Raw genomic sequence first — 20066 nt, 5'->3', positions numbered from 1 at the left:
CGATGTACTCTGCCAATCTCTGTCTCTCCAACGCCTCCGCCCTCTCCCGCGCCACCACTTCCTCTCTCCTCTTCCAGATGATCTCTCGCTCCCCCTCACCCCCTCCCTCGTCTGCTCGCCCGTTCTCCAGGCTGTCCTGTTTAACAGTCCCTCTGGCTAATATATTAATGGTGAGCCCTGTCTTCCTGCCTCTCCAACTTTAAGATTGGGGATAGCTAGGGGCAAGACATGGTCACCTACTTAGACACCAGTAGAAAACAGAAAGAAAAAAAAGTTAGTACTTAAGACTGGGCCGGAAGAGTTGGGCCCGTTCCTGACTAAAGTTCCTGATATGGCTAAAACAAGTGAGGCTGCCTTTGGTTCAAGTGTGTTCCCTAAACTGGCCACCTCGGTTAAGATGTTTTTGTTTTCTGGAGCACCATTAAATATTGGTAGTAGTGATTCTGAGATGTTGTCTGTGTATGGTACAGTGACACACACTGCAGTAGCACGGTGGTGATGTAACACTGGAGAATGTAGGTCATTGGCTGATGACGACTACCGGTGGGCTTGTTGTGATGGTAATGAGACCTGAATGGTCCTGTTTGAACTCCCAACCCAGGGTTCCCTGAATGGTGCTGGAGGCTCATCAGAGATGAACGTGAACTTGCTCACCCAGCTTGAAATGCTCAATAAAAACCACCCTCTGTTGTTATGCTGATCTCTCTATGCACATTTATTCTCACCCTGTTACTCTATTACTGCCTGGTTCAAATAGCAAGCCCAGATTATAGTCAGTTACCTGAGAGAAGAGTGTTGACACAGCCCCAAGTGATATGAACAAGCCAAGTGTTATGTTCTGGAGCTGCTTCCCTCCTTATCTAAGGCAGGGCTTATCAAGCAGCAGGTTAGCTCTCAGTTCCACTACAAACTACTGAGCAGACACCATATAACCACATCTCATATTCTGCATAGACCAACCTAGAAGGCAAACAACAGTCTGCTTACATTAACAGTCTCTCGCAAAGTTCCAAAGCCCCGCAATCAAAACAGTCTGACTTCAGTAGGAGGCAAAGCTACACCTACAGTCCTGCAGCAAGCTGGCCGGCCTACACCTCAGTGCTATCCAGGCACTAATCATATTTACAATCTGTTGACCTTTAATCCCTCAAAAGAGAGCAAGGTTTACACACACCTTGCCTAGACCACTTACACAACGTTGTAAATTTGACACCAATGTTTCAGTGATGCCGAGTGAGAAGGTTGATTTTTCCACACACTAACATTTCAGAACTTAACTGTGTCTGAAGTAAAGCGGGCCAGCTTGTAGTGGGCGCTGGATGCATGGCAAAGGAACAGTCGCCTACACCAGTCTAGCACCACAGAAGGATTGTCTAGCAATTCTAGCTAGTCATCCATCTGGTCTTGGCCAAAAAGCACCATGGAGGATCCAGTCACACTCACGCACTGCCAGACTGGCTGGGATAATCTCCAGAAAGCTGTAAAGAAGTATGGCTGGAAAAGTCACAAAAGACACCCGGTTCTTGGACAATCACAGAGCATGCAGAACAAACAAAACAGTCTGTCACACCCATAATAAAACCAGAAATTAGTTTTGAGAGGGAATTAGCACTTAAAAAGAGGCAAAAGATCCAACATAAATGGACTTGTTAACACTAGAGAGGAAAATCCAGGTGTGTTCTCATACACTGGGGTGCTGAAATGCTCAATGAGCAGAGTTAACCCTCACGCTGCTGAGGATGTTTTAGTGCACAGAGCACAGTGTAGGTCAGGTGACTGCAGAGGAGATGACCCTCTACATGAGGATAAATCCTGAGTCACCTACACAGAGACTGGAAAAGGAACAGACCGTCACAAACACAACACACCTAATGATCAGTGATTAGTGGCCTCGAGGCCAAGCAGCTGCACAGAGTGATATGTGCAAGTGAAACCAGTACAATAATCTAATTTATTCAGTCATTCATTATAATGGCACATCAGCTGGACTGATGAAGATGGTAGTTGCCGTTGAAAAAGGTGAGATCAGGACAAACTAGGCTGAGCCGACGCACGCAACACAAACACACAGAGTGGGGAGGGGGAGACAGGTGACCTGAAACAACCCTGATTCTCGGAGACTGCCGAGCTCCGCATAGACAAAGACTGTCTGGTAAAGAAAAAAAAAATCCTGTTCAAGAAAGAAAGTCTAAAAACTGCACGCAACCATGGACTAATGAAGTATACTGCTTCTTACCTACTAAATATATACAGTTATCTAATGGAACAGCACCAGTTTTAAAAGGTAAGACAAGAAAAAAGAACTTTACATCTTGTTCTGTCTGCAGCTGCCGCCCGTTGCTATGGCAACAGACATTAAAAGAGATGCCTGCGGAGGATATATGCTGAGAAGTCCCGACAACCGCAGAAATCTTCAGACAAAGAGATAACTGCTTTGTCAAATCACGCGACAGCAATTAGTTGCTGCATCAAAGGCTCCACATAAGAGCTTCTTTTCATCTAACAGGAGGAAAAACTACAGACTCCTAGAGAGATCAATAGGTTTCAGGAAATGATCAAAGTTTGACCGGCGTCGTGCCAGACAGAAAACCCAATCAATGTTGACATCCCAGGTCGGCTGCATGCACTGACTCCAACTGGGGCATGTAAAACTCTATGTCTGATACTATTTCAAAAGAACAATAATTACTTTCTTAATAACAGTATAAACAACAACAACTACAATAATAATTTACTTCTAAAAGACAACACTGATGTTTAGAAAACTTGCATAAAAACAACCTGAATATTCTGTGCAGCAGCTAACAAAGATAATGATTGTATAACATCCTGCAGAGTAGACCCTATGCTCATAGAGAATAGAAAATCAGAAGTCACAAAGAGATTCTATATTTACAAAAAACAATAAAAGTAATTCAAAAATTGTTCTGTATAAAGTGAGTCTAATCAATTTCCCTAAGAGTTCTTTTCTCTTTTTAATGAATGGCAATAAATTGTTCTTTTTTTGGTTTAAAAAGCATACAGTTGATAATCCATGGTGATTAATCTAAAGCTGGGTTCCACATTCACATGAGAACCACATTAATGTTTAAACGGCCACAGACTGTCCGGTCATTCGTCCTCTCCTTCCTCTCTCTGGCTCTCCGTCCGTCCACTCCCTGAAAAACGTGCTTCTCCTCTGATCCGCTCTTCCGCTCGATTAATTCACAAAGTCACTGCCGGCAGCTCCTCTCCATCTATCCTCTCCTCCGTTTGGCTGCCTCCTCTTCTCTTCCCTCCTCTGTCTCTCTTTTCTCTCTCTCTTTCAGCAGATGGTGAAATGGCAGTGCTGCCGGGATGGACAATGACACTCCTTCATTGTGCTCCTCTTCTTCCCTCAAGTCTGTCTCTCATTCCCACTTTCCTTCCACCTCTGTCTGTTAGAGGGACGATCACGCTGTCTGTCCTCCCCTCCTCTCAGTCTGGATGGGTGATGCTGCCTCCCATTTTCTCTCTTACCGTCTCTCTCTCTCTCTCTCTCTCACACACACTCACACACTCGCGGCTGCTGACTCTGCCCTCCCCACCTCCTATCCTACCTCCTTCCTGTTTCCTCCCCTTCCCCCAACTCCTCTCTGCAGCCTCAGTCATTTAGCAGTGTACATATGTATGCACAGCAAGATGCGCTCCATCACATTAATATACACACTCCAAGGGGAGATGCACAGAGTGTAACATGAGGTCACTCGATATATAACCTTGATGAAAGTGAACATATCAAAAAAGAAAGAACAGACCGGCATTCACACAATAAATATTCCCTGTGTTACTACATGACTAGAGTTCTCTAGGGGAAAGGACAGGTTATTACCAGGCAAGCACAATAACAACTGAGTGATTCTGTAGAGGCAGACAGAAAGCAGAGATCCCACAGATTGGACCCGACATTCAAGCGTATCTGATGAGAAGGCAGTGTTGCGGAAAGCAGAGGAAACCACCCATAGAGTGACACAGGAGCCCAGCAGAGTGGATAGCCAGGAGTCCTCAAATGACACCCCAACATACAGTCCCTGCAGTACTACATCTGACCACTGCACCGTCGTCATGTAGTCGAGTAGTGCACTCAGGGACGTGAAGGATCAAAATCAGAGAACTGGAGTGTCATTCAAGATAATATCCATCACCGAACACCACACAGTGATATGATTGGAAGTGATTGGTATGTTAGTGATTGCTGAAGACAGCCCCCTTCACCCGTAGCCAGTAACCAGTGAAACACATGACACACTGTGGCTCAGGGTTGACAGAAAGAAAATTCTCTTTAAGAACTTAATATTTTTAGTAAGTGAATATTTTTTGTGCTACCCTGAATTTGTATTTAAAAAAATACTCACTCAGTTGACAGTTTATAAAGTACATCCAACTAGAAGTGATGCAGTCCAATACAACAATCCTGCAAATAATTCTACCTTCTACGTTCATGAAGGATATCATTTTCAGTTTTTGAACAATATGCAAAACAGTTAAACAAACTGCAGCCTCCAAAATGATCATACATTTCAACAATAATAAAAAAAACTTTATAACCTTCATGAAGGTAGGATTTACTGCAGGACTGCATTAGTTTTAACCAGGTGTACTTAATAAACTGGCAACTACGTGTAGTTAACACTAACTCACTCAAACTGCAATACATTTACATACACAGGGCTGCACAACTACTCATGCACGATAACAATTTAGTTTCCAGTTTCACAAGAATAGACAGACAGAATACTGGCATACTAGCTATATTATAATATTTCTTTTAGACTGCTGCAGGGGAAAACTTTTGAATCATATAAGATGCAAAATATGTAGTAAAAATAGTTTTTTTAATCAAATCATCAGTAGGGGTGCAACAATATAATATATCATACTGTATGGTTTCTTATAAGAAGTGCTTTGTTCAAAATCTGTTGAATAATACTCCTAATACTCCAATCTAAATGGGTCAAGCAAAGCTCCACTTTTTCATTTCAAAGTCTTAAACATAACAATTTAACAATGCTGAATTATAATAAATTGAAAATAGACAATTAGGGCATATCTCAAGAAGGCCTTATTTCACGATATATTAAAAATGAACCCAACTGTGAGTTTTGTGAATTATTACATCCCTGCTAAAAACTGCAGTCGTGTTCACAATATCTAGAAAACGAATTTAGAGCATTTTTGCAGTAATCACGCAGCCCTAAATTTACAACAATTCATTAACTACAAGACCAATATTTAACCCTCCTGAAGATAAGTGGGCCAAATGATTACTTCCAGGAGGGTTTACTTACTTTAATCTATCTTTAAAACTCTCATCAATCTCTAAATACCGTTATAAGAAATCATTTTCATATCAGATATGAGAGTTACATACGTTACATTGTGGTGAGAAGAAGCGACCCCTCTGCCACTGTGTCATGGTGTGTTTTTGATTAGCTGCTCGTATCATTTGAATGTCTTACCATATATTCCATTGGCCAACACAGGCTGCCTGTGAGTCTGTAACCCTAAAAACACCAAAGTGCACATCAGCACAATATACACACACACACAGACACACAAACTCAAGGAGCCAATCACAGCATGCGCCAATGCCGCCCTTGCAGCTACTTGTCTCCCAGCATGCTTTGCTCCCAGGATCAGCTGTGGAGAGGGTCATGGGACCTCGTTGATATAAACAACCCAGTTGATTAAGCACACAGAGACATAACATTGACATAAGACAGAGACAGAGCGAGATTGAGAGTGAGAGAAAAGGGTGAAAGGAGAAAAGGCAATAATCCAGTGTGCATGTTGAAACACACTCTGTGGAATGAAAGGAATTAACTGAAAGGACCGCATGTGTAGGATGTTTGTGTCTCGGCTTGCCCAGCGCGAGTTATCGAGTGTGCGTTTTGTCTGTAGCTGGAATAACTGTCTGGAAGCTGCAGTCAGTATTTATTAGATGAAACAGTCAGAGACGGACCGAGACAGAGCTCTGGATCTAATGCACACGCTGCAGGGCCACATCTGCTGTCTGCTCTTATACTACATGTCTGTGTGTGTGTGTGTGTGTGTGTGTGTGTGTGTGTGTGTGTGTGTGTGTGCGTGTGTGCGTGTGTAATCTGATTTGACCCGCCTCACTCACCCCCTACATACACTAGGACAAAAAATGAGCGTAGATGAGTAAACGGGCCTAGTCACTGACCTTTTCCCTACTGGACTATTGCTAGCCTGAGACGCTGTCTAACATCAGTTCACATTACGTAGACAAGAACGACAACGATGAAGACGATGAGTGTGGAGGGAACAGTGGGAGGGAGTGTAACTGGCAAAGGAAAGCCTCCCTGATTGGAATCGATGTGCAAACACACGCGTATGCGCACAGCAAAATGGCAATCAAATTTTCAGAAATTAGGGGTGAGAGTGAACATTAGATTAGCCAGGCATTCAGCAGGAGGCCTTTCTGCTGGTTTCATAGCTCACCACGCACACAGCAAACATGTGAGCTGGCTATTTTGGGTTGTGTCAACCCCCCCTCCACCACCCACTCAAACCACACTCCCACATCTCTATCTCCTTCCATCATTCCCTTCCTGCTGCCTCTCTCCACTTACAACTTCTCCCTTGCTGTAACAGTTATCTATGGTATTTCTTCACTTAAATTCCCACTCAAACTTTGATACTTACCGAGTACCGACTTAAATGTGTCTGTGGCCTGGAGTATTGAAACTGTCAAGTGCCAAAAGTTAGCATGGAATGCTTTGTCAGGTCTTGTTTACATATTCTCTGATCAGATATTTAATGATTTATGTCATTACTTTGCCAATTTTATACTAAGCTAAGTTTCTCTTTCTGTACGGCTGCTTGTGTTAAAACATCACAGGCTGCACGTTTGGCTTGTTTTGTGAAGAAAAAAAGGGGGTCAAAGTTTACATAAAGTGTTTACATTCCTCAACATGAGGTCTCCAAAGATATATTGCTTTGATACAGATACCAAAATGTGGGTACATTTACATTTTACATTACTTTTACATATATTCATTTGGCAGAGGCTTTTGTCCAAAGCGACCTACAAATGAGGCCACTAGATCGAGAATAAGTGCATCAATAGTCTGTGTTCCACCTGGTACTGTATTGACACTAGTATCAAATAACGTCAAAGGATATTTTCACATTAACTATTAACCAGGCTTTCCCTTCCCAGGTTGAGGTGAATAATAACACAACTCAAGACTAGTTCCTGCTCAAATAAAACTGAATGGAAGCTGTTTCCTTTAAGTACACGACACTAAAATTACAAATGTTGGCAAAAGGTCAAATTCATTCTCTAGTAGATTCAATAGTTTTGACATTAGAAAACTTACACTATATAGATTGTGTTATCTAATTCAAATACATCTTTCAGTATCACAGCCTTTACTTTTATTTTAAGTCTCTGTCTCTTCAGCTGCTCAAACAAACATTTGGTTTTAATCGCTGCTTTTTAAATTGTTTTATGTCCAACTTTATGTACAAAATCAAAATAAAGTGCTTTCTGCATCTTAAAAGTGTTATGTCACTCAGTATTTGACGAGTTAAATATTTTATAATATATTATTGATGATTTACTATTCTCTGGAATCAGTATAGGGAACAATCTACAACATAAAACAGTGATAACAGCTCTACCAGGGACGAACCAGGAAATGAGAATTTAGCCTGCACCAGACCTGATATCAACTTAACACTAAAGCAGTCGTGATTGGCAAGGGAATGACTTGACAATCTCACAGCCAAAACATTACCTAGGCCCGGACATGGGTGGAGGAGCCCTGATCTGCAGAAAAAAAGAGGTCACTTCTAAAAATGCAATCTCAGCTTTCCATGTAAAAAGAGATCAACCAAAGACACAGTGAGGTTTCTCAACTCAAAGAACATGACAAAACAGATTCATACTGATATACTGTATATGTCAAAGCCAATATAATGATCAGAGCCAGCTAATGCAGAATCCCACAATACCAGACAGTCTTTACACTGTGACTTAAGTTCTGTTTTATGTAGGTGACACTCAAGCTACATTCACTTTTCATTTTGAACACCACACAGGACAGGGTTTTTAATCAAACTGCGGCAAACTCAAGCATGTTGCACTTAACCGAGTGGTGCAGGAGGAAACACAGCTCAGGCTCCCATTGTGTAGATGTAGAGACGGACAACCACATGCTATGACCTCGAAAACAAACTCCTACAGTTTGTTTTCAGAACACACTCACACAAACACACACCAGACACACAAACAAACATAACACCACATCGGCAGACAGACAGATATAGCATACACATCAGACAAAGACGTAGACAAACACATCCTCACATGGACAGACACCCACACGTTATGTCCTGTCAACAGTCTTGACACGTTTAAAGCAGCTTACTACCTCGCCACTGTGTTTTATCAATAGCCAAGTTTCAGGTATCACAAGACTAATTCAAGGCTAATATCAGCGCTAACATTCACTGCTTACAAAAAAAATCAAAGCTTATTTCTGACTGTGTGTGTATGTCTGTGAGCGAGTGTATGACTATGTGCACAAGCGCACACACCTGTCAAAGTGAAGCTGTAACAATCACAAGTGTCACGCTGTGCCGTCAATCAGGACTTAAAGCTTTCACTGGTGATTGATACGGTTTGAGCAGAATTGGACAGATCCAATTTTAATCAAGCGGATTTTGGATTGTGCCAGCGCTGTGATAGAGTGGCCGAGATGCTCTGCTGTGACTGACAGATTGTGTATCAGTGTCCTTCTGTTTGTGTTGTTTTTGTCCTTGTATATATGTGTGTGTGTGTGTGTAGGTGCACGTGTGTTTTTGTTTGTCTGGCTCCTGACATGTGTCTGAATCTACCATTTTTCGGATCGGTTGTTGATTGGACCTTCTCTTCATCAGCGGAGATAACTTCCACCATATAATATCATGTCAGAGGCTGCTGGTCTGAGTGGTGTGGCTGACCCTGATAAGAGTCCACTGCTCTCGATCGCCTCAATCATCCCACGTACCCTTGAGTCTGTTTCCATAATTGTCTTGACTGTCCTTCACTCGTTCAGGGTGAACTCTGTCACAGTGACCGTGTTCCATCACATCTGAGGTGAGTTGAGCTAATCGGTCTCCATGGATACGCTCGACGAAGAAGAAATAGTGGCGTAAACCTGTAAGTTTACTGTGAGATTGTGTACAGATTTGTGTGTGTGTGTGTGTGTGTGTGTGCTGCTCTATGGCTTATCTCCGCTGATTTCAACGACCTGAAGAGATTCAGCTTGACCCTGACACTACCAGGACAATTTTTAAAACAGACCTTTCAGTGTAGGGCTGCAACTAATGATTATAGTTATTATCAATTAATCTACCTATTATTTTCTCAATGATTGTTTTGTCTATAAAACATCCACAGCCCACAATAATGACCAATTATAATTTCTCAAAGGTGACATATTCAAATGACTTGTCTGGCACACACTCCGAGATGCAAAGATGGCCACTTTACTGATCATTTTAGCATGAACAATGTCTCAAACACTTTATTGATTACCAAAATAGTTGCCTCGTAATAGCCTATAATCTGTCTATTGACTCATCGATCAATCGCCTATTCATCTCAGCTCTGACTCAATTTGAGAATATTGCAGTGTCTAATAGATAACCAAAAGGCATGTTAGTGGCCTATTCTCTACTCATGTGCTGAAAGAGGCATAAGTTTGGTGCCACTCCATTTACTTCTCATCACTGCCTATTTTAAACTAGCTACAGAGCTTTCACAGAGGCTTTAACTCTACAATGTTGTTCAACTGGCAGCTACTGAGACTTCAGGCTCAATTGACAAAACCTGAAAACTCGTCTGACAGCGCGAGGACGAACACAAAGTTAAACATTTAGCTAATGTGTGTGTGTGTATAACCCAGTCTGATCATGAGCTACATTTTTACAGTAGCTCGACAGGTTACACTTCATTGTGTTGTCGTAAATACAACACAAGCATACGACTTTACCATGCTTCCCACCACAAAGATAGTAAGTGAGCCATTTCCTCAAACTTTTAACATGTACAATAATTGTGGTACACTGACGCACAAGCACGCACACAGCCCCAAACCATGCCCCCCAAAAAAGTGTGGTCAACTTTTAACGAGCAACTTACCAGCTCTCTTCCTCCCTTTCCCTCGAGTTGCCCCTCCTGCCCCAACAAGCTGTTGCTGCACAAACTTCAGCTCAATTTCATCAAACAGGACAAAAGGTCGATGATTTTGTCCGCCGCGCGCCTTACAATTTTCATTAACTTCATAAGAGATGAGTCTAAACTTCTTCTTTCCTCTCCCTTTCCTTCCCTTCCTCCTCCCCCTGCCTCCCCCCTCCACGGTCACGACAGAAGCCACTTCCGCGAACAAATGGCAACGTCATCTGGCGGATCCTGTGTGCGTGCGTGTGTGTGTGTGTGTGTGTGTGTGTTTGCACCTGGCCTGTTCAGTGTGGATTGCGCAAAAGTAGAAACCCCAAGCCAAAAGCAGTACAGCGTAACTTACCTAAATATCACTTGCGTAAAGTGAAGTTCTGTTTCGTCTTTTAGTCACCACAAGACCACGACTGCCTGTATTTTTCCACAAGAAAAATCACTTCTGTATTATCATTACCTTAATATCAACTTAAATGTCTTATCTCCTGTAGCAGACCTGTAGCATGAATTTAATATTGTTATTGGCTGTATGTGATACATACTGATTTATTATGATGTTATTACCATAGACAGTACTTTTCATATAAGCTCAGTTGTAAGAACAGTTGGATGTTCTTACAATGTATATTATGTATATACATATATTGACCTATTATCTCATAATTATCACTGATATCATAATTATCATAATTGTGTCTTAATTCTGACATATTAATCATAATCATTCATTATTTTGACTTATCATGAGTATGTTTTATCATCAGATTTTTTCCTTTTCCTGGCAGAAAAGGCTTCCATATATACCTTTATTTGCAGACCCATCTGAAATAATCAAAAGTAGTAATGTTAAACACTATGGAAATATCATATCACACTTAAATGTTCTGACAGCTAAATACGATATGATTACTTGAATGGACTGTTTGAGTGAGTGGGCATGAGTGCACAAGGAGTTTCTTGGCATGATTAATACCACCCTCTTCAATTTCCTTTTTATGCTTTATATATAGCTAATGTATGATAAACCACAAATGTATTCTCAAGCCAGTAACACACGGTGGAAAATATGCTTCCACTTTGTTCCAATATAACCCAATTGCAGAGCGCCAGACCCGCTGTTTTAGACATGCCGACATGCGCCACCCATAGACAAGAAAACTAACAGCAGCAGACAGAATGGACTGTGGTGCTTTGGGGTCAATCATCGGTTTATCGACTCCTCCAGCCAGCAGAGGCAGACGACGTGCAGTGTCTTTTTTGATTGGGGCAGAAGAGAAGAAGTCTTGGCAGCTGTTAGCACCATGCTATCTGTGTGGACATGGTATAATGTGCCAACTCGAACACAAACGGGTCGTCGGTGCCACTCGTTTAGCTAATACTTATCGTATTTACTTTGGCCAAACAACATATGTTGCTCCGTATCGTCGTTGCTGAATATAGCACATTACAATCTTTCAGTTACTTCCGTGTACATGAAAAGGCTGACCGTTAAGACCCACCTCCGTAAACTTGATTGGCTCTCGCACCTGTCAAAAAACACTTTCTTATTTGTGATTGGACGGCTAACGATATGTCGTTTGAATGACATGTAACCTCAAACGGTACTATACGTAGGGAGGACATATGCGACTCAGGAGTAAGTTGCCTTGGTTTTGATGAGTTTGGTTACCAAATTATAAAAAACAATATCTAGTGTGTTTCCCCACAGTTCATGTTAGTACAGAAAGAACATAAGCCACTATGTAAGTGTACTTGAATGCTAGTCTTTGCTGCTAGTGCCCCCTACAATGGGTTAACGCTAAGTAACCTAGCAAGGAGCCTTACCACATTTAGCTAAGATTTGTCAGAGAAGTAAGGTTACTTGACGCTTTGATTGATAATAATCTGTCATTCGTGGTAACGTTTTTATGAAGGCGAACGGATGTGCACGAGGTTCATTTAACTATTTCGTCGCGTAAGTTAACTTGACGTATTACGCAATTTAGAAAGTGCAGTCAAGGGAAAATTGGAGCATGCTCATGTATCTCCTGTCAGTCCCATCGATAGAATACAATCAACGTGAAGGTTAAACGTTAACACACACCCAGATAGTTATAACTACCGGTGTGGGATGTAGGTTGAATGTCCCGTGCTGACACGTTAACGTTACCTCCTTCGACCGCTGTCTATTAATCCTTAATCCTTTACTACCTCCTCTCAGTTCCTCAGTTTTCTTCACTGCATTTAAAAGCCAGCGAATTTGTCCTCACTCCTATCAGCATGTTTTAGCATTATTTGTCAGTCCTTCTCATCTGCTTCTGACAACTTACTTGCAATGTCAGCAGCGTATAGGTTGGCTGTTCAGTATGAAGGTGTATCAATGTCATTGAAGGATATAGCTCATTAAATAAAATTAGACCTTTTTTTTCGCAGAGAAAGATTAATTGTAATCATCAAAGTGCAATATCTTAAATACAACTCACCAGTTCTTCAACCCTTTTGAACTAGCACTATTAAACTCTAAGCCCTATCAGCTGAAGAAACAACTGATAAAAAGTCATTGGTACACTGTCTGTGCTGTTGAAATGCACAAATTCACGGTTTCTTCTTCCTTCCCTTTTCTTTGTTTCTCTAATCTGCTCCTTCATGTGTGCCTTCCCAGATACTCCCTGGTAGGAGACAAGTTATGAAGGAGAAGAGGGCCTGAACTGTAATTAAACATTTTGGGATGATCCATATGGATTCTTCATGTTGATGTAAGATTGAAAATTAACTTTACTGATCCTCATAGGCATAATGGCTAATCATAAAAGCAACGGAAACTTAGTATATGGAGAACATACTAAAACAGATGTTACAAATTTAAGATGTACTGCATTTTACTGTATGTCATGATAGAGTTGTTATTGACCGGGGAGATTTGTTCCTTGTTCGCTATAGATACTTGAACAGACAGTTTGCAGTTCACAGATGTCTAAATTTACACCTGAGAAAAAAAAGCGCACATGCAGGAAGTGCAAATGCTTAATGAACAATGTCGTAAGCATTTTTCCTTTTGTCTTTTAGCCTTGCTATTACCAAGCTGAGTAGAGCAGCGGTGCGTGTGAGGAGACTAACGGCTCAACTGTGCAGAGCAACCATGTCCACAGACCACCAGGGCTCCAATCCGTCCTCTGCAGCCAACGGGGATGCTCCCACTGCAGCCATTCTCATCATTGGAGATGAGATACTCAAGGTGATTTAGTGTTGATAGATGCTTGTGGTTTGTACAATTTTTAAGTTGTAATTCTGTATCCCACATTACCCTATCCTTACTGATATACATGGACTGGGGAAAATATATTAATAATATAACTATTTTTATATACATTCTATGTTTCAAACCATGTGGTTTGCTTGTGACAGTCACTAGTCCCCTTTGTCACATCATTGCCATTAGCACAGTTTTGATGGATATAGCAGAGAGTCCTTGAAAGTTTGTAGATTTGAGAAAATCAAAATAAACCCTGACTTTTTTCTAATAACGCATTTGAAAGTATGATATTATAAATACATACATTCTAACATGGCACCCTAATTCATCAGTATGCCTCAGCTCCACACTTCATATCCCTATGATGTTTGTTTGATGTGGCAGCAGTGCTCATTGACAAGTTCACCGTTGTTTCTTGACTTGACATGATCATGATTTAAACATGAGGCCTTTGATTTTGTCCAATGTCATGTCTCACCATCAAGACCGGCTCACTGTGAGTCATTGAATTTCATCAAGCCAGACCTTGGAGTCATTGTCAAGTCCTTGAATGTAATATTTAAGTGAGGGTGGAAACCAGATTGAACCGAACTGAGTGTCTCTTCTCGTCCTTTGTCTCCCAGGGTCACACAGTGGACACCAACAGTGGCTTTCTGATACGAGCTCTAAGGAAGCTTGGCGTGTCTGTGCAGCGAATAACAGTCATCCCAGACACACAGGAGGTCATTGCCAAAGAGGTGGCCCTCCTTTCCCCTAAGTATACACACCTCATCACCTCAGGGGGCATAGGCCCCACCCATGACGATGTCACCTTTGAAAGCGTTGCCATGGCGTTCCAGGAGGAGTTACATCCCCACCCTGACCTCGCCCAGCTGGTTGAGGAATTTTTTGGGAAGGTGGATAAGAACAGTGCTGCTATGAAGATGGCCATGGTGCCTCGCTCAGCCAAACTCAACTATGGGACTGACCCTCAGACTGGGCAACCGCACCGCTACCCAGTGGTGAGTGAATGCAGAATGGAGGGGGGGGGGTTATCTTAGTTTGGATTAGCTGTGATTGTTAAATGCTGTGGATTATGTTACACTAAATTAGATCAAATTATACACAAGCTATAAAGGATCAGTACCTCCACCTACTGACTGACTGCCTGCATTCTTTGTTAAAAGTGATATCCCAAATATCTACTGTGCTGTGTATTACCTTTTCACTAAGGGGGGCAAACAAAAATTGTTGAGCTGACACAAGTTTCAGGAAGATGTTCACTCACAGTCACATAATGTTCTGTCTGTTCTGTCCTGTTCTGGGGTTATTTTAGAAGACAGATTGCAACGACAAATGCTAACCAGACACTGCAGGAGTGAAAAGCGTCTTCTCACAGTGGGCAAAATAATTACTTTGAACATTTACAGAAAACAGCAGTGTAAGGAATACACACCAGCATGTATTTGTGTTGCAGTTTGCAGAAATTCAATTCATTACATGTTGATGTTTTTCCTTAATGAAGACCATAGTGCTCTGTATGGTTAACATCTGTAGTAGTTTATGATTTATATTTACACTGAACAGTTTGAAGTAGAGATGCACAACACACAAACATGCTTATCGCCAATTAAAATGAGTCATTCGCACCAGTGATGGAATGATGTAGCTACATTAGTGTGTGCATTAACTACATTTATTCATACAGTAGGCTAAACATTACATTGATTTTACCATAATAACACACTCAGAACGTATGATTCACAAGGGGCCATCCCTTCCCTGACAATCTGAAGTAATAAGGTCAGAAAACAATTGACCACTCTGGTCAAATTGAAGGAAAAAACACATCAAGTTCAAGTGGAATAAAAAAGATATACAGCAACTCGCATACAATAAGAAATTGGCACAATATCAAATTAATATTGATTTGAGTTTTAGACTTTTTCACAGGCTTAAAAACTGTGTATTAACAAGGAGGACACTGATGCTAGTTTTGAGATGTTAGAAGTATTGGTCATTGTACATGAAACAGAAAATGCACACAGAATCATTGAACCTGTAGGTTTAGGAAAACACTGACTGACTGGCCCGTTTATTCTCTCAGTGTATGATGTGTCCACCTTCTTCTCCCAGGTCAGTGTGCATAATGTGTTTATTTTTCCTGGGATCCCGGCTCTGATGGAGAGGGCCTTCAGTGGGGTGGAGCACCTCTTTGCTGGTTCAGGGACTACGTTTCACTCTCGTGAGGTAACACCATGACCGTACCCATCACTTACAAATCCATCTGAATACTGTGTTTTGATTGTATAAGCGAGCTAACCAAAGATCTTTTGCGTTAGGTGTTTGTGGATGCAGATGAAGCAGATATTGCCCCCGTGCTGACCAAACTGCAGGCTTACTGGGGCCAGAAGGTGGCTCTGGGCTCCTACCCTGACTGGTTGAGCAACTACCACAGAGTCAGGCTGGTCCTAGACTCAGATAGCCAGGAGGAGGTGGACAAAGCCCGGGGACAGCTGGTAGACGAGCTGCCCAAGGGTAGCGTGGTGGGCTTAGTCACTGACTCGGTGTCCATCGCCACTGCTGAGGTGTACACACTGGCCAACAGCGGTGAGACAGAGATGATGTTAAACTATGTCTACTTAATGTAAAAGTGAATATTGCAGAGAACTCTTACACTTTACAGAGACGTTGGGACCAATAAAGGAAGCAAAAAGATTAAAGTAATTATCACTGTAAAATCATAGTGGATTATAAAAAAAAGAATACAACTGGCATGAGACTGACCGGAGAATAGTATCAAGCATCAATAAAATAAGACAAAGGACAAGCAGATATTTTTACTGTGAACTTGACATAAGAATGAGGGATAATTTATGTTATAACTAACACAATTTGACTGCATTCACTGTAAAACTTCCTCTCGCTGTGGATTTAATTTCCCACAGGCACACCGTTGGGTGACAAAGTTATGTCGGCGCTGAAAACGATAGAGGCTGCACTGGATCAGTATTCGACAGAGGAAGTCTGCGTTGGCTTCAACGGAGGCAAAGACTGCACGGCGCTGCTCCATCTGTACTATGCAGCACTGAAACGGTAACAAGAGGGGACAAGATGAGAAAATTAAAACATTTAAGAGGTAGGAATGATTTAATCAGGACAAAACAAATGACCTGAGAGAGAAGAGATGAAAGGGAGATTCAAATTATAAACATCATGATACCACTTCTGCACAGCGGGACATCACAGTAAGTGAAAAGGAAAATGAGTTCAGCAGCAACTAGAGAAAAATACTGGACAAGACAGACTAGTGTTTGGACTTTTCTTGACCTGTATTGGGCAGATACTGGGAGATGATGATAAGGATAAGCAGGAACTTCTAATCATTGACCCTGTTACTTACTTACTTTTTTTTTTTTTTTTTAAATAACCCTTTTCTCTCTCTGTCTCACACTCAGGCGGTATCCAGACGGTAAAGACAAAGTGAAAGCTCTGTATATCCGCATTGTCTCTCCATTCCCAGAAATGGAGAGATTCCTTCAGGACACTATAAAAAGGTGAACCACCAGTCTGTCCTGTTGCATACTGTTGATAAACACATTTCAGCTGATTGTCTTGCAGATTTATTTATTTATTTTAATATACGTTTACTTAACAGCTGTCAGCAAGTGTTACTAGTCCAAATAGCTCTGGTTCTCTTGACGAAAAAGTGTCCCAGTCCTCTATGTTACAGTACAGCAACTCATTATTTGGCGACGTGTCTCCTGTAGATATGACTTGGAGATATTCTGCGTGGAGGGCAGCATACGGCAGGCACTGAGCGAGGTGCAGGAGAGGAGGCCGGAGCTGAAAGCCGTCCTGATGGGGACCAGGAGGAGTGACCCCTACTCACACACACTAACGCCCATGTGTCCCACTGACCCTGGCTGGCCAGACTACATGAGAGTCAACCCGTTACTAGTGAGAAACACACACACACAAATGACATAGATATACCATGTCGTATCATGTAAGAGGGTACAGAGGCATCCACTTGGAGTATAAAAAACAAACAAACCTGAAAATCAACAATCAACGAATTAATCTAAGCAAAAAATACATGTGTGTGTATAGTGCTGAGGGAGAAACTGCTTTTTGAGTGGTAATACAGATCTGTTTTCACCGCTCTACCCAGGCAATTTCCTCTTGTTACACTTAATGTTATTTGTCATCTCGACTGAAGTTTCAGAGCACAGATCTGCAGGGTGTGAGCAAAATATCACAACACCTGCACAGTTTAATGTGCTTCAACAGCCCCACACTAATACTGCATTTGTGAAGCTTTTAAATTCATTTTGCACCCAATATTTCACCCCCCCCCCCCCCACACACACACACACACACACAAATAATTGGTTATGTGAGTCATCACCTCAGTGACACATTCTCAACAAATATTTAACATTAAAAGCTTCACATGATAATTAAGTTATTGGAGGTTTGTCGTGCTGGATTGAATTACATTGTGCAGGTTTTGTAGGCAGCAACGTCTGATGTTGCTGCTCTTTCATCTACTCGGGCTCACTGAAGAACGGATGTACATGAGCAGAAACACAATGTCGCCTGCTTTATTTTAGACTTGTTAATGTAGTTAGAAATGGCAAATACTTTTGGAATGGCTGTTAGCGGTCGCACTGTGGTAGCCGCGGTGGTACCTATGATAAATATAGAGGGATGCTCAGCAGTTGACCTCACTGTACGATCATTTATGTGTGTGCACCTCAAAGGAATCCACAGAGGAAGAGTTCCCATAGATTGAACTAATCATGAATCAATCACAAACCAATTAAGTGTGATGTCTTCCAACTCTACAGGACTGGACATATCATGACATCTGGTCGCTCTTGAGGACGTTATATGTGCCCTACTGTATTCTCTATGATAAGGGGTGAGAAGACATTCAGTCTTTTTCAAGTTTGCACAACATTACAGCTGAAATGCAGAATTCTTCGTCTGTTAACTTCTCTGTCTACCGGCAGGTACACTTCACTGGGCAGTATGGACAACACTTGTCGCAACCCTGCCCTCCAGGTGGTGGACGGGAGGGGGGTTACGCGATACAGGCCAGCCTACCTCCTGGAGAATGAAGAAGAGGAGCGAAACTCCCGGGCCTGATGAAGTCTCGCTTCTTCACGTGTCACCTGTTGTGAATGAGGTTGTGAAGGAAGTCTCTGCCTGTGTGTGTGCCATTTCTTTATACATGTGAGTTTCAGTCTCAAGTAATGGCTCTCTGTGCTGTTGAATAAAACATCAATCTGTGTCATCATTTTCCATTGTCATGTTACTATTTTAAGAGGAGTCTCACGTGCCGATGGTAGCGTGTGTGCAGGGCTTTCTTGATTTATCTTATTCATGAATCCATTTGTCTTATTTCTAAATCCAATAACAACAGAAAGACAGCCTCTATCAAAATATACCAGTAAATAATGTGAACAGGTTCTCTGTCGAGGTGAGAATATGAGGCTTTGGGAGCTGTGTGTGAGCAGCGTGGACAGACTACTGAAGGTCAACCAGCAGGCTCATATTGATTCATCTGTGTCTCTCAGCCTCTCTCCACCCTCACGGTGTAGTTCTCTTTGCGCACCTCACGGGCGCGTTGTTCTCACTTTTTCCCCATTTAGCACCCGTGATTACAAAAAAATTACCTCCTCTGTTTCCAGACACGATTGGATCCAGGCTCATCGATCCGCGCGCGCTCTCTCCCCGCCTGGAGATTAGTCAACGCCGCGCAGCGAGGATCGATACCGGCCGATCTAATAAAGCGGGTCGCTTACGAGGCCACCGCGGGGCTGCACACAATGTTACACCAGCAATTACCACCTCCAGCCCGCACCACCCACCACCATACCCCCCTAACTTATCTGTCCGGGCTTCACGGCTTGCTTGATTTATTAATAATAACAGTAATAAAAGAGGCAATGAACAGAGGCTTCATAATCACAGCAGAAATGTAATGGTGTGTGCTCTGGTGGTGCGATAAAAAAAACACCGGGACATTGTCTGGGATGATATTTGTGTGGGAGAAAATTATATTCCTATAGACTTACAATGTGTCTGAGCTGGGCTCCCCTAATGTGACTCTAACGTGCAGGGTGTATAATGGAATAATTTGATTTGTGAATAGTTGATAAATGAATTATGTCATGTCAATGTTCCAGTTTATTCAAGTTCAAGTTCATTTCTTAAGAGTTTATAGTAACTTTCTAGTTCCTCAATTTCTTCTAGTCTCTCTCTGTAATACTGCTGTAATGTAATTTAGCAATATAGCCACCTACAATAAGTTACTCAGATACTGTGCACAAGTACAGTTTGAGATATATGAACTTTACTTGAGTATTTCTAGTTAATATTACATTGTATTACTACTACACTTCATTTCAAAGGGAGATATTGTACTTTTTAGTCCATTACTACTATTAATCTGACAGCAGAGGTTATGGGTTACTTTTCAGTTTAAGATTTTACCTTAAAAAACATGTGATACGCTTATAAAACACAATATATCATGAATACATTGTTAAAGATTAAACCAGTGGTTCACAGCCTTTTTGGCTTGTAAAACTTTGGGCCACTGGTCACATTCAAGATGTATGAGATGTTAGCAGTTCCACT

The 20066-nt window shown here is 41.8% G+C and overlaps 1 protein-coding gene across 1 annotated transcript; it reads left to right on the top strand.

Annotated features, from left to right (window-relative positions):
* The first annotated feature begins 11755 nt into the window (after positions 1-11755).
* On the top strand, positions 11756-18708 carry flad1 (flavin adenine dinucleotide synthetase 1). The gene is made up of 11 exons (XM_070912162.1): positions 11756-11840; positions 12846-12939; positions 13250-13418; positions 14060-14437; positions 15552-15665; positions 15758-16025; positions 16364-16511; positions 16874-16972; positions 17186-17375; positions 18269-18342; positions 18434-18708. The coding sequence occupies exons 2-11, from the start codon at positions 12932-12934 to the stop codon at positions 18567-18569; spliced, it is 1584 nt and encodes a 527-aa protein (XP_070768263.1). The 5' UTR covers positions 11756-11840; positions 12846-12931; the 3' UTR covers positions 18570-18708.
* The last annotated feature ends 1358 nt before the right edge of the window (positions 18709-20066 follow it).

The sequence above is a fragment of the Enoplosus armatus genome, chromosome 9 (assembly GCF_043641665.1).
Source record: "Enoplosus armatus isolate fEnoArm2 chromosome 9, fEnoArm2.hap1, whole genome shotgun sequence".
In the NCBI taxonomy this organism is placed as follows: domain Eukaryota; kingdom Metazoa; phylum Chordata; class Actinopteri; order Centrarchiformes; family Enoplosidae; genus Enoplosus; species Enoplosus armatus.
The sequence above is the reverse complement of the archived record's forward strand: the minus strand, read 5'-3'. Positions and strand labels throughout refer to the sequence as shown.